Genomic DNA, 16,431 nt, shown 5'->3' on the forward strand with positions numbered 1-16,431 from the left:
TCTACTCATTGATTATACAGGTTAATGAGAAATTAAAGTTTGACTTTTGACTGGTGGGAACTCTGTCTGGATTTCCCCAGTTAAAAAAAAAAAAAAAAAAAAAAAGTCTAGCAAAGTTTCAAGCACTATGACCTACAGACTCTATTAAGGTTAAAGTGTTACTAAACCCACTACTGTAATATCAGTATATGCAGTAAAGCATGCTTGTTATACTCACTGTGGAAACTAAGGGGTTAATCCTCTGCATTGTGTATAAACACCGACTTCTCTGATCCCCCCCCCCCCTTCTTCCACTGTCCCCAATTCATCTTCAGAGCCATTGGAGTCACTCTACACATGCTCAGTTTGGTGTGTATTGCTAGAGTTTTCTTTTTGGGAGGGTGCATGTGATCAGCACAGGGCCAATCGGCACACATGGTCAGGGGTCCTGCAGCCTCATAGGACAGTCGGAGGAAAATTAAATCTCCTCCTACAAGCTTTAACCAGTACTCGGCCGGACACTTATAGAAGTCACAAGACTGCTGTATACTGCTGATGAGAAAAGGTATTTATCAGTTTATATTGACTGTGTACGGTGGGAGACCAGATATAGTGAATACAGAGTCTTGGGGTTAGTAACACTTTAATGTCTGATCCTTGTATTTATCATTGGAAAGTACCTTCCCGTTCATTTTTCAAGCAAGTGATCTTTGAAGCTTTAAAGATAATTGAATAATTCTTGTTAAGTGATATATAGTTGTGGCTAATTATTAAGAATTAACCACATCCATACCAGCCCATTGTAAAATGACGTCCACAAAGGACCTCTAACGATCCGGGTGGACGTCATATGACGTCCTGGGCTTTGTGGGGAGGATATCTGAATGATGCCTGCAGCTAGAGGCATCATTCAGATATCCTTCTCTTCTGCCGGCGATTCTGCACAACGTAAGAATGATCATAGCGCCGCTAGATCGTTCTTACAGGCGGCGGGGAGGGGACATCCCCCCCTCCCGCCGCCATCCGGTGCTTCTCCGGGCTCTCCCGTGCCATCGGGGGCCCGGAGAACGAATCGTCCGGCGCTGGCAGGAAGCATAGAGATGACTGGTGACCAGATGGTCACCAGTCATCTCTATGACCGTCAGAGGACCCGGGCGCAATGTGATGACATCACGGCCGGGTCCCCGTAAGTAAACAAAGCCGCAATTGCGGCTGCTAAACAACAGTAAGCATGAGATCGGTGAATTTTTTTTCACCGATTCCATGCTTTCCAGCCTGGAGGAGAGATGTGCGGTCTTATTGACCCCGCATCTCTCCATAAAGAGTACCTGTCACACACATTACTATTACAAGGGATGTTTACATTCCTTGTAATAGGAATAAAAGTGATAATAAAAAAAATAAAATAAAAAAAAAAAAGTGTAAAAAAATAAATAAATATGTAAAAAAAAAAAAAAAGAAATAAAAAATATTTTTTTTAACGCCCCTGTCCCCAGTAGCTCTCGCGCAGAAGCGAACGCACACGCAAGTCCCGCCGACATATGTAAACGCTGTTTAAACCACATATGTGAGGTATCGCCGCGTGCGTTAGAGTGCCAGCAACAATTCTAGCACTAGACCTCCTCTGTAAATCTAAACTGGTAACCTGTAAAAAATTTCAAAGCGTTGCCTATGGAGATTTTTAAGTACCGAAGTTTGGCGCCATTCCATGAGTGTGCGCAATTTTAAAGCGTGAAATGTTAGGTATCTATTTACTCGGTGTAACATCATCTTTCATATTTTACAAAAAAATTGGGCTAACTTTACTGTTTTGTTATTGTTTTAATTCATGAAACAATTTTTTTCCAAAAAAAAGGCGTTTATTATTGCGCAAATACCGTGCAAGATAAAACGTTTCAATGGCCGTCGTTTTATTCCCTAGGGTGTCTGCTAAAAAAACATATATAATGTTTGGGGGTTCTGCGTAATTTTCTAGCAAAAAAAATTATGATTTGTACATGTAGGAGAGAAGTGCCAGAATAGGCCTGGTATGGATGTGTGTATAACAGCCCGGTATGGAAGAGGTTAAACGAAGGGTGGACATTGTGACTTAAAAGAGTTGTAAAGGAAAACATTTTTTTGCCTAAAATTAATGTCTGCAAGGTAGACAGACAGAATAGTGTAATGATTCTGTTAAAAAAACGAGTAAATGCCTATTAAATTCCTTCATCTATATCACCTCCGGCATTCTAGTTTCTGTTCTCTCATTCACTTCCTGGTTTGCGGGGCTCGTTCATGTAAGAACTACATTTCCCAGTATGAATTGCGGCACGTCCAGTAATTCACACCTCCTTGAAGTCTCTAACACGTAGAGAGCGTCCTGCCGCACAGATGTAGTTCCCAGGAGGGGGCGAGCACGTTACTGACCACCGCAGTAAATCCTCCCTTCACGGTGGTCAGTAAAATCAGACAAGCAGGAAGTGAACAGAACAGAGAAGAAATAGAGCAACTTCTGAGCAAAAACTAACAATGAGGAAGTGAAAAGAGGAATGTCTGCAGGTAAAGGATGCTTATAATGAAAAAAATATTTCCTTTACAACCCCTTTAAAGGTAAACTATGTGGGTCAATAAAATATTTAATATCAAAATAACAAAAAAAGGAATTGTTTTTTATTCAGAATCTTCAATATGTCAGCATGGCAAGTGCACAATTCTATTTGCACACTTGATGGCCACATTACCTACCTACATTACCCATTACCCATTGCCCAGACCAGCCTGCAATATGGCTTTATCAAGGTCTTGGACTTGTAGAGTGTGTGAATTAAGATTCAAAACATTGATAGCAGTAAGGTTACTAAGCGTATTTGTGAGTACATTTGAAAAATCGATCTGGGCATTAGCTGTCTGGATGAGTGAAACTGCTGCCTCAAGGTCTGTTATTAGCAGTACACTTTTCAGTTCTACTACCTACCATTAAGATCAATTGAAACAAAAATCCATTATGTGAGTCACACCAGAGGGAGAAGACAAATGAGACTATTTCACTTGACTGCCTACAGCTCTGTATGTGTCAGACATGTGTCAGACATACTAATCTTGGGTAAAGGTGTTGTGTGGCTACACTACGTTTGGCTATCTGGCCTCTAGAGCTGTGTTTAGGTAATAAAAGAGTGCGCTCGTTAGAAAATGTTCAGACCAGTAGTTACATTGATGTTTATCTAATAACTCCGAATGTGCTTAATACTTTACATGGTTGTATGTATATTCCAACCATAAGCCTACATATTACACAATGCTCATATAGTACAGAGGGTTAGTAGCATCAGCCACCAAACTTAGAAGAACTCCTTTTTTGTTGAGGGGGAAAAATTAAACTCTGGGTGATCAATGTACATTGCAGAGATTTTAACAAACATTCTAGCAGATGGCTTCACTTTATTATATTGAAGAAATGAATTTGCTTCACCAGACTGATCACATACACATTCTGAATTGGAGGGTCTGGTTCATTATTAATCAGCTGATGTACATTCTGTGTTCTAATGATGGAAGCTGCTGTGTCTGCATTCCTTTTGGAAGTAATTTAATTTTGAGACGTATCTCGCCAAAACTTCAAATTCTATTGTAGAAGGTGCTCCTAAAATCTGACTTGTATCTTGGTCCAGATCAATGAGCCACTCACACAAGCAGCAAACTGACATTGCTGGAGGCATTCTGTACACCAGCTCCATGTTGCCATATTGCATTGAGTTTTACAGAAAGTTACAGAACTGCAGATTGTAGCAATTGTGTGTATCTTATTTATACACATCGGGTAAAATAAGTATTGAACATTTCACCATTTTTCTAGGTAAATATATTTCTAAAGGTGCTAATGACTTGAATTTTTCAAAACTTGTCGGTAACAAACCATGCAATGCATTTGTAGTGCCCTGCTCCCGATAACCAGGCGCTATGTTTAAATTTAGTGGGTGTCTGAGCTGATAGTTGGCTCAGACTCTGATGATTAAGGCTAGATTGTTGGCCCGAGGCTGCATTTCCGCCGGGTAGGCCCAGTTGTCCCTTACTGGGGCCTGCACTTTGAAGGTGATCCTGTGCTGTCTGTCCTGCGGGAGGAAGCCACTCAATGGAGGAAACCAGGGGAGGACCTGTCCTGGGGAGGACCAAGCAGAAGGCTGGTATCTCAGGAGAGGCCTAGTAACTTTATTGGAGGATGCACCATATTCTATGATGCCTTACAGTGTTTCCGGGTAGGCTTAAAGGCTCTAAACCAGGGGTGGCAAACACAAGGCCCGCGGGCCGAATCCGGCCCGCCAGACCTTGCCATGTGGCCCACGCATCCGTGATCCGAAAGGGTCGATCCGCGGAGCGCACCCCTGCCTCGGCCTTGGGAAAGGCAGTGGCTTCGGGCTAGCGCCGGAGCGGTCGGCCATCTTGGTACACCCGGCGGTGTCGGCTGCCTAGGTCCCACCTTCTGGAGCCTGCAGCTCCTATGATTGACGTCCCGGAGATCCAATCCCCGGACCGCGGGACGTGTGACGTCCATCATAGGCGCTGCAGACTCCACAAGGCAGCAATTACAAGCCTCCTCCAGTCCATACCATGCACTGCAAAGATCCTGGCTCGGGCGGGGGGCTCTCCTCTCCTTTCTGGCTGGCTGCATGTCAGGTAGGTGAGGTCAGTGTATGTCAGGTAGGTGAGGTCAGTGTATGTCAGGTAGGTGAGGTCAGTGTATGTCAGGTAGGTGAGGTCAGTGTATGTCAGGTAGGTGAGGTCAGTGTATGTCAGGTAGGTGAGGTCAGTGTATGTCAGGTAGGTGAGGTCAGTGTATGTCAGGTAGGTGAGGTCAGTGTATGTCAGGTAGGTGAGGTCAGTGTATGTCAGGTAGGTGAGGTCAGTGTATGTCAGGTAGGTCCATGTATGTTAGGTAGGTCAATGTGTGTCAGGTAAGTGTATGTCAGGTAGGTCAGTGTATGTCAGGTAGGTGAGGTAGGTATATGTATGTCAGGAAGGTGAAGTCAGTGTATGTCAGGTAGGTCCATGTATGTCAGGTAGGTGAGGTCCATGTATGTCATTCATGGTTCCCTCAATAAACTGTAGCTCCCAAGTGCCGCCAGCACTAATGCACCACCATGCTTGACTGTAGGCAAGACACACTTGTCTTTGTACTCCTCTCCTGATTGCCGCCACACACACACACTTAACACCATCTGAACAAAAATAAGTTTATCTTGGTCTCATCAGTAATCCATGGTCTTAGTCTGCTTGTCTTCAACAAACTGTTTTTGTGCCTCATATTTAGAATAGGCTTCCTTCTGGAACAACAGCCATGCAGACCATTTTGATGCAGTGTGTGGCGTATGGTCTGAGCACTGACAGTCTAACTGACCCACCCCTTCAACCTCTGCAGCAATGCTGGCATCACTTGTGACGGGAGGGCCCGTGGAACCCAGAATGCTATACTTCTTCTTTTTTTTTTTTTTTTATGAAAGTGAAGTTTCTTACACATCCTTGTCTTGCACACGCCTTTGGACTGTGAGAGAAAACCTTTTTTAAACTTTGGGTAGAACATAAAACTTCCACATAGATAAGGTCCCTGGTGGCAAATAAGCCCAGGACTTGTAGGAAAGAGTGCAGCTACTATGTATCGATTGTAACCCCTAAGGTCCCACTCACACAGGTGTAGTTAAGCGTACACTTGTGTGAGGACCTTGTTTTGCCTGCTCCTGGATGCACAGATGTTCTGGTGCATCCACGTGCCAGCAGTTCCATTCAATAGGATTCCATGCAAGGACAAAGCTGCTGCTACCAATCTGACATCATGTGTCTGAACTCTAAGGCTTGGTCCACACATGCAATACTACAACCCGCGCAATTCCAAGGCCGGTTCCCGCATTGCATGTCTCCTGCCAATGGTTCACAATGCGAATAGTTGCGGGTGTCAATAGAAAGTTAACGACACCCCCAGATCAATTTGCTTATAGCAGTGCGAACTGTCAAGTGGTGCAAAATTGGATTGCATAGGTGACATGAATGGTACTGCCTGTACATAGATGCCTGGAATTCCTGTGCATCCCATGCAGGCAAAACATAGCCCTCACATGGGCATACACTTAAGTATGTCCGTGTGAACAAGGCCGAAATATGTGCACATTTTTCAAATCGTTTTTTATTCTCGCCACTAAAAGTACTAATCCACAAAAATGTTTATTGTTGCGGATTAATGAGCTTTGTATAGCCTCCCTCTACGTAATCTTAATGAATTGCAGCCAATCAGTTTCTGTTGGGATATTGAACAAGTCAAGTAGTTGATTAATTTGTATATAAATCTAAACTCGCACTAAAACAAAACTGGTATATATTATCAAGCTCCGGTTGCATATATTAATCAGTCCACTCATTTTTAATGCAGATCGCAACCAGGTTGTATGTGATCTAGTAAATGTTGGCTGGCACAGAAGGCTGGTCCGTAAAAACAATATTTAAGTATATCTAAAGTAAAAAAAAAATCTTAAATTTTTTTTTCATTTCTCTTTTATTCCGGTTATGGTGGCAACCCACATTTTTGAATTTTCTGTCACTTTTACGGAGATGTTATTAGGACAATTTGAATCTCTCCATTAGAACTGTGATGGCAATAAAAAACGAAAACTGTAAATCTACAAGGATGTGCACAAAACCATAAGATAAAAGAGTGCAAAATTATTTTAATTCACATTTGACCATCGAAAAAAAACAATTTATTTTGGAGGCACAACATACCCCTTCATCAGGGCTACAAAATAGACATAGACAAGAAAATTTTAAAAATAAAATCTTCATATCGAAGATCACAAAACTATTCCTATTTATTACTGTTCAGCAAAACAAATGTATTTATATCACGACCTTGTAAATGAGCTTGCTTAAAGTGGTTGTAATGTCTTGTTTTTATTTCTATACATGTTATACTTGCCTGCTCTGTGCAGTTTTTTTTGCTTAGGGAAGCCTGGATCCTCCTCTTCTTGGGTCCCTGGCTGGAGCTTATGGCCCCTCCCTCCTGTTAGGTGCCCCCACAGCAAGCAGCTTTAATGGGGGGCACCCAAGCTGAACTGCAGCTCCATGTATCCACTCAGCCATGGAGCAACAGTTTGACCCCACCCCCTATCTCTCCTGATTTGGCTAACTGAGTTTGAGTGACAGCAGCAGGAGCCAATGGCATCGCTGCTGTCTCAGCCAGTCAGGAGGGAGCTTCCCGGATGGCAAAGGCACTCGTGGACATCGCTGGATAGAGATGGGGCTCAGGGGGCTGAGAGGGGTTGCTGCACACGGAAGCCTTTTTATCTTAATGAATATAATGCATTTAGATAAACCTTCTGACTTAACAACCGGTTTAAAGTCAACACCAACATAATAGTTAAGTAAATAAAGATAATGGTATATAACTGTAAGACCTCCAATGCTGCGTACACACGGTCGTTTTTCTTGTCTTAGAAAAAACAACATTTTTATCGACGTGATTCTTGTCAAGCCTGCCTTGCATACACACGATCGTGAAAAAAAAAATGCTGGAGAAAAGTGCGGTGACGTACAACACGTACAACTGCACTATAAAGGGAAAGTTTCATTCAGATGACGCCACCCTTTTGGCTGCTTTTGCTGATTTCATGTTAGTAAAAGTTTGGTGAGACACGATTCGCGCTTTTCAGTCTTCGTGCATTTCAGTCTGTTACAGCGTGATGAATGTGCTATCTCCATTACGAATGATAGTTTTACCAGAACGAGCACTCCCGTCTCATAACTTCTGAGCATGTGCGTTTTTTTTCCCCGTCGTTAAAGTCTACACACGATAATTTTTCACGACGTGAAAAACGACAATGTGAAAAACGACGTGAAAATTTAGAGCATGTTCTAAATTTTTAATTGCCTTTTTTCACGTCAAAAAAAGCTCTGGAGTCCACACACGATCCTTTTTAATGACATAAAAAAAAATTGCATTTTTCACGTCATGAAAAACGGTCATGTGTATGCGGCATAAGTTATGACTGACAGGAGGTCAGTCATAACTTATGCCTCGTACACATGACCGTTTTTCATGACGTGAAAAATGCACGTCATGAGATCCATAAATAAATGCCCCTGCTGAACTTTTCTGACATTTGCGTCCATTCATCTTTTTTCCTCTAGATTGGGAGCAGATGCAAACTGATTTATGTCAAGTCTATGGATGGATGTAAATAGACAAACCTTTATTTTGTTTTCTCCGAAACTGGAAGAAATTGGATGTGGATGGAGGCATGTTTGTTTACATTTACCTCCCCCATAGGCTGCCCTGAGCTTCTGGTTCGATCCATCTAAAAAATGGACAGGTGTACCTGATCGGACCACTTGTGTGAAAGGACTTGTGACAGCTTTACATATCACTTTTGGAAATAATTCAGGACTGAACATTAATATACAGAATGCATTAAGATAAAAAACCTTCTGCCTTTATTACCACTTTAATGAATTTGGCTTCCTATGGTGGCACACAGAGAAGAGGGGGGCCTGAGAAGAGGAGGATCGGGGCTGCTCTGTGCAAAACCATTACACAGAGCAGGTAAGTATGATGTGTTTGTTAGTTAAAAAAAAAATACTTTAAATGGATCTTTACAATCATAAATTAAATGTGTGTCAAGTTGTTAGTGCATGCAACTGAACTTTTAAGCCATCAAATGGCTGGTGTCATAATAGATCACATGTGTAGCACCATGCCAAGTGCAGATCAAACATAGGCTAAGATGGCAGCTTATTTGGCTGTAAAGGAGAGGAGGGTTTATTTCCCCTTTTAACATTAGCTGTCAAAATATCTGTTATTATTTTTAATACAGATACCTACCGGTTCTAATTTGATGTTTGGGTCTTTTCAAATCTTCATTCCTTTGTTCCCAGTTATGTACCTTTTACCAAATTCACCCATTTAGATGCTGATACTTCCAAGGCTGGTGCAAATACAAATTGTTCTAATTTTTGGAATAATAATTTAAAACGGATGCAGATATCTTTTCCACGGCTTATAAAACTACAGATCAGGGGCGGACTGACCACTCAGGCACTGCCCGAGGGCCCCATGCCACTAGGGGGCCCCATCAGGTTTGCCAGCCTCGGTAAAACCAGGGACAGTATATAAAAATCTGTGATTGTTTTTTTTTTTTTTTTAAATCCCAAGATTATAGTTGCGTCGCCTCTCCAGTACCTTTTCAGTGCGTGTATGTATACTGTGTGTGTATATTGTGTGTCTATACTGTATGTATACTGTATGGCCCCATAATCTCCTATTGCCCGGGGGCCCCATGAGTTGTCAGTCTGCCACTGGTACAGATTGTTACATTTACAAACATTATTTGTATGTATTATTTGTATTATATATTCCTTTTTGAAGGCTCACACAAGTACAAATGGTTTTGTTCTTGATCATTATTTTAGACATGTATGCAGATATTTTTTTCCAAGAATCCTACAAGTACAGATTGTTACATTGGTGAATAATACATGGATACAAGAGGAAGCAGATCAGTTCTGAATTGTTAAAAGCTTTCATTCTCTTGTGTTCATATACCAATCTATTATGGTGTTGAATTTGAGCAAGCTTATTTGAAAGGCAATGATAATACAGTTTTACTCACAACGATATTTAATAAGAATAGTTGAATGATCGGTGTTATGAAATGTAATCTTACACCTTTGTTTGATCCACTAATATGTTTTATGGAATGGTTATATATTTTTTTATTGATTATGTACATATTATGAGCTTAGCTACGTTATTATCTTATCATGATCTTATCATATTTTATATTTGTTTTGTAGCCCTGTTGAAAGGGGGCTGTCGTAGCCCTAAAAATATGTTGGCTAACTTTTTTATGATCGAATTATGAGCTATTAAAGGGGTTGTAAATATTTGTTTTTATTTTCTAAATAGGTTTCTTTATGCTAGTGCATTGTTGGTTCACTTACCTTTTCCTTCGATTTCCCTTCTAAAATGTGTTTTTCTTTGTCTGAATTTCTCACTTCCTGTTCCAACTCGGTAAGCTTGCCCCCATCATCTGGCTGGGGGTTAGTCAGCCAGAGCAGCTCATTAAGGAGGAACAGGAAGTGAGAAATTCAGACAGAGGAAAAAAAACATTTAGAAGGGATCAAAATAAAAGGGGTAAGTGAATCAACAATGCACTAGCTTAACCACTTGGGATCCGCCTGCCGTCAATTGACGGCTACAGTGCGGATCCCAATCTCCAAACTCCCGTCAATTGACGTCCGCCCCTTAGGGCGATCCCCGCGCGCGCTCCAGAGCGCGCTGCGGGGAAAATCTGTGTTGGCCGTGTCCCTCGGACACAGCCAATTACAGATCGCCGCGAACGGCCAATCAGAGTGGCCGTTCGCGAGGCGATCTGTGCGGCCAATGAGAGAGGATCTCATATGTAAACATATGAGATCATCTCTCATTGCCGTTTTACACAGAGACAGCGGTGCTGTCTCTGGAGAGGAGACCGATCTGTGTCTCTTGTACATAGAGACACAGATCGGTCACCCCCCCAGTCACCCCCCCCTCCACCTACAGTTAGAACACTAAGCAGGGATACATTTAACCCCTTCCTCACCCCCTAGTGTTAACCCCTTCAATGCCAGTCACATTTATACTGTAATTAGTGCATATTTATAGCACTGATCGCAGTATAAATGTGAATGGCGCCAAAAATGTGTCCGATGTGTCCGCCATAACGTCGCAGTCCCATTAAAAATCGCAGATCGCCGCCATTTCTAGTAAAAAAAAAATAATTAAAAAAAAATAATTCTGTCCCCTATTTTGTAAGCGCTATAACTTTTGCGCAAACCAGTCGCTTATTGCGATTTTTTTTTTTTTTTTTTACCAAAAATATGTAGAAGAATACGTATCGGCCTAAACTGAGAAAAAAAAATGTTTTTTTTTTTTTTTTAAATTGGGATATTTATTATAGCAAGAAGTAAAAAATATTGTATTTTTTTCAAAATTGTCTCACTTTTTTGTTTATAGCGCAAAAAATAAAAACCGCACAGGCGATCAAATACCACCAAACGAAAGCTCTACTTGTGGGGAAAAAAGGACGTCAATTTTGTTTGGGAGCCACGTCGCACGACCGCGCAATTGTTAGTTAAATCGATGCAGTGCCGAAAGCTGAAATTTCACCTGGGCAGGAGGGGGGTATATGTGCCCAGTAAGCAAGTGGTTAAAGGAACCTATTTAGAAAATAAAAAAACAAACCTTTACAACCCCTTGAAATACTTTTTGGACTCCTTTTTTTTTTTTTTTTATCCATTTTATCCATTCTTGCATGTTTACATTTTGTGTTCTATTCTGGTAGCCACTAGGGATGCTTATTCATTTTGGGAGCTGCCTCACCAAGCTAGTGAGCTCATTAGATGGCTACCTAAATGTGATTGTATACATAGGCATAGAAATCCCAGTGCCTATTCAATATTTCTTCATGCAATAAAAAATTTGCAGGGGTTTTATCTATAACTAATAAAAAAAGGTTTTGTTTTAAGATCCGCTTTTATAAATACTAACTTTTAGAGCCGGTTCACACAGGGGCGACCTGTCAGGCGACTCAGCCGCCTGACAAGTCGCGGTCCGCAGTAGTCAATGGAACCGTTCTAATAGGAGCGATGCAAGTCGCTCCGACTTAAAAAAAGGTTCTTGTACAACTTTGGGGGCGATTCGGGGCGACTTGCATTGACTTCAATACAGAAGTCATTTTGCAAGTTGCCTCTCAAGTCGCCTTGAGATCGCCTTACCGAGTCGCCCCCAAAGTCGTGCCACCTGTGTGCTCTAAAGCAACCCTGGCAGCCAAAGTCAACATCTTTCAGGTTATTTTTATGATCCGACTTCCTGTCCCTGTAATGATCTCTCCACTAATTATTTTGTTGCTGTTACATATTGTCAGAATGACGCAAGGTGAAATCTCTCCATCATGATGTGGGACAGCGATAAAAAGTTTGACATTGGCATCTACTTTTTCCTTGTTTTTTGTGCTTTGTGGTTTAATGTGAGATTATGCCCAGTGTTTGTTAATTAAGGAGGCAGGGGGCGTATGTATGTTTGGTTGAAGTAGGATTGGATGTATGACGGTGGTTCTCAACCCTGTCCTCAATTACCCCCAACAGGCCATGTTTTGGGAATTTTTCTTAGATAAAATAAAATCCGTCCTTGCATGTAAAAGGTTTGCAGTCATGCTTACTTTTTATGGAGTCCTGGTCCAACATGTGTTTTTTTTTTTTTTTTTGTTTCTTGTTTAAAAAAAACATTTTTTTTTTTTTTTTTTTTTGTGTTTTGTAGTGTATTCTCAAAAAGCTATGATGTGTGCAGGGACATAGGAAAACATTAATTTGACTGATGTTCTCATACTTTGAGAACTGTATGACAGCATTGCTTTGACCGAGGCACCCATGTGACACCTTTCTTTAAGTAATACTAAAGCAGACGGGGCTGTTGACAGAAGTTTGTAGGTTAGACTGCTACGGAAATGATTGTTCATTCCTTAGTTGGGTTACCAATTAACAAGGATATAACTCCGAAGTAATTTATTACCAATTGACTTCTATGAGTGCAATTGCTGCCCAAAGTCCATATGTATTTTTTTTCTGTAACCTCTCCCATTTTCATTGAAAAAATATACAGATTTTTTTTTTTCTTTTGTAAATAAAATTTGCAGGCAAAATTTACCAACCAAAAGCGAAAGAATGAAAGCATTACTTTACAACTTCATTATGTTGGAACATTTTTTTTTCTTTTGAAATTGTTTCCAAAATATTTTTTATGGTCTAAACCAGCCTTTCTCAACTTTTTTTTAATACGAATAATTTTATTGTCTGGTATGTATCACTGTTGTTTTCTATCTTGCTTTAATAAAGACAAAGTGAAAGAAATCATTTTACTGCCATGGAGAACCCCTGCTAAATTATTACATCTCAATCCCATGGCACATTTGCATGGTCCATAAGTTGTAAATACAATAATACATAAAAGAATAAAGAGTGTAGTATTTGTCACCTGGAGAACATTGTTCTTTAAGAAGAAATGGTTTCAGTAAAACTCATGAATTGAAACAAATACGGTAATAGTAATGGCAAGAAAATAAACTCTGGTGAAAATTGTAGTGCCCCCTTTACAATGGTGGTCAGTGGAAAAGTGTCTACTTATATTGGTATGTGGTATAGTAACCAATACATTGGTTGGCCAGTAGGAGAAGGACCACTTATATTAATGGTCAATGGGAAAAGAACACCCTTATTTTGTTGACCAGTGCGAAAACTGCCCCCTTATGCACAGCTAAAAGGAAAATTCTATCATTGTTTATTGGTAGTTAGAAACTCTTTGTTGCTCAAGGTAACCCTAGCAACCTCTGGAGGAACCCTGGTTAAGAAACCCTGGTCTAAACTCTTAAATGTATCATTAGATATATTGATGATGACACCGGAAATAGACAAGATGGAAATTAAAAGAATTTTAAGTACTCAATTTATTTTTGTCCAGATAAAGTACAGTTTATAATTGGTGAGCTAGTACTTGAAAGTCCTTAACCACTTCCCGACCTCCTCATGTACATTTACGTCGGCAGAATGGCACGGACAGGCACATCAACGTACCTGTACGTGCCTGCCTAGACGTGGGTGGGGGGTCCGATCGGGATCCCCCCCGGTACATGCGGAGGTCGGGTCCGCTCGGGGAGCGATCCGGGACGACGGCGCGGCTATTTGTTTATAGCCGCTCCGTCGCGATCGCTCCCCGGAGCTGAAGAACGGGGAGAGCCGTGTGTAAACACGGTTTCCCCGTGCTTCACTGTGGCGGCACATCGATCGAGTGATCCCTTTTATTAGGGAGACTCGATCGATGATGTCAGTCCTACAGCCACACCCCCCTACACTAGTAAACACATACACAGTGATCCCTAAATGTTACAGCGCCCCCTGTGTTTAACTCCCAAACTGCAACTGTCATTTTCACAATAAAGAATGCAATTTAAATGCATTTTTTGCTGTGAAAATGACAATGGTCCCAAAAATGTGTCAAAATTGTCCGAAGTGTCTGCCATAATGTCGCAGTCACGAAAAAATCGCTGATCGCCGCCATTACTAGTAAAAAAAAAAAAAAAAATGCAAAAAAACTATCCCCTATTTTGTAAACGCTATAAATTTTGCGCAAACCAACCGATAAACGATTATTGCGATTTTTTTTACCAAAAATAGGTAGAAGAATACGTATCGGCCTAAACTGAGGAAATTTTTTTTTTTATATATGTTTTTGGGGGATATTTATTATAGCAAAAAGTAAAAAATATTGCATTTTTTTCAAAATTGTCGCTCTATTTTTGTTTATAGCGCAAAAAATAAAAACCGCAGAGGTGATCAAATACCACCAAAAGACAGCTCTATTTGTGGGGAAAAAAGGACGCCAATTTTGTTTGGGAGCCACGTCGCACGACCGCGTAATTGTCTGTTAAATCGACGCAGTCCCGAACTGTAAAAACCCCTTGGGTCTTTAGCCAGCATATTGGCCCGGGGCTTAAGTGGTTAAAAACTACAGTCAGATGTTCCCTCAGTAATGGGTAGAAGCTCTGTCAGGTTTTTATTGTTGTGTTCCTATTACAAGAAATTATGGACAGACCGGACAGAATGTGAGGGGGAATCTACTAATGGGAACACCTGTTACAAGCAAGTGCTGCAAGGCCCCTTTCACACAAGTAGTCTGATCAAGTCTGTCCGTTTTTCAGGCAGACCCCATCGGACTCTCTATTCTGCTCTATGGAATGGCGGAAGTCTGTTTACACCTGCCTACCTCCAATCCGATCCGCCAAAAAAAAAACGAAAGGTTATTCATTCCCCTCCTGCATAAATGGAGCGAACATGGTAGTCGTATAAACCAAGTTCCAGTTCAGATATACATAAACATATACATAAAACAGGATTGTAAACTAACCATTTCATTTAGTGACAGGAACTTTAACAAAGCGTGTTCAAAGCCATGTTTTGAAGCAAGAGTAAACTAGCACTAAAAGGAACACAGTGCCGTATTGCAAAAAATGCCCTGGTCAGGCAGGGTGTAAATCTTCCGGAGGTCAAGTGGTTAAAGGGGTAATCGAAAATGCAGTAAAATGCAGAAAGTTTGTTGGGGGGGGGGGGGGGGGGGGGGTTATGGGGCATAGAAGATCCCTCTGTAAATATCAAGGCAAAAAGAACCAACATGTTGGGAGGCATACCTTTTGGGGCCAAAGTAGAGGCTAGGGATAAGGAAAAGGAGGGACTAAGAGGGAATTTGTAGCTTTGTTCCTCCAACAAGTGAGGTCCCAGGTTCTAAATGCGCTTCAGTAGAGTTGGGGCATCTGAAACTAGGGAGGCTCAAGTTTTTAAAATTTTCAATTTTTTTTTTTTAATATGACCCTTTTAGGGTGTGTTCTCACTATTTGCATTAGGCTATAGTGGGCAGCCTTGCCTGCTGCAGTCCCAAAACAAAGACAAAGCAATTTGTTATGTTTTCTACTAAGTCCGTTAACACCTCTGCATTCTGTGCTGAACAAAAATACAGTATGTTGTACCTTTCTCAGCGCAGCGTGTTGAAAGGACCACATCTCATCTCTGCAGCAATGAATAGAACTGACTCATTTTGTGGCTTCTGTTATGTTTTATGTTAACGGTATAAATTGATAACTTTTAACTTTGGTTATCTTTTCAGGTTCTTTGATGTATCTTAATGAAGCTACACTCCTCCATAACATTAAAGTTCGGTATAGTAAAGATAAAATATATGTAAGTAGCTTTTCACTCTTTTCACACTTTATATTTTCATTGATGTGATATTTATTAGTATATGCAGTGCTTTTTTTTCTCAGACAATCGGTACAGGAACTCCCCCTTTCTGGGTCACCTCTTTTCTCCGCCCTCTACCCACCTCCCAGTATCGCCCCTTTTAGGCCATCTAGAACCAAGTATATATTTGTGGTGCTAAGTAATTTGTATGGAATTTGGTAATGATATTAAGAAAATCAGTAAAATAGATCACCTGCAGCCAGCAACAATAGATCCCCCTAACAACAATGGACCACCCAAAACAAAATCAACACAATCCCCCCCCCAGCAACAATAGACTCCCGGCAGCAGCAACAGATCTCTGCACAGCCTGCATTAATAGACTCTGGCAGCTATCAACAATAGACCCCTCCCCCAACAGTAGATCTTTCAGCAACAACTGACCCCCCCCAGCAACATAAGACCCCCCAGCAACAATAGGTCCCCCACCATCAACAATAGACCTCCTCAGCAACAATAAACCCCCGTCAAAAATAGATCCCCAGCAGTGAGCATCAATACCCTGTAGCACACCCCAGCACCCCTTGCCATTACATAGTCAGTCCAGGAGGTGCCGGAACTGCGTTCCCCCGCGTTCCCGCTGAAAAAAAGCCCTGAGTATATGTGTGTATA

At 41.2% G+C, this 16,431-nt stretch overlaps 1 protein-coding gene across 8 annotated transcripts in view; it reads left to right on the plus strand.

Moving 5' to 3' along the window:
- Positions 1 to 16,431, plus strand: part of MYO6 (myosin VI) — a 344,822-nt gene that overhangs the window by 96,821 nt on the left and 231,570 nt on the right. For all 8 annotated transcript variants that reach the window (XM_040349981.1, XM_040349983.1, XM_040349984.1 and 5 more), the window contains exon 4: positions 15,686 to 15,759. In XM_040349981.1, the coding sequence (XP_040205915.1) occupies positions 15,686 to 15,759 (74 nt within the window). The remainder of the gene's footprint in view (positions 1 to 15,685; positions 15,760 to 16,431) is intronic.

This window comes from Rana temporaria, chromosome 4 (genome assembly GCF_905171775.1).
Source record: "Rana temporaria chromosome 4, aRanTem1.1, whole genome shotgun sequence".
NCBI lineage: Eukaryota > Metazoa > Chordata > Amphibia > Anura > Ranidae > Rana > Rana temporaria.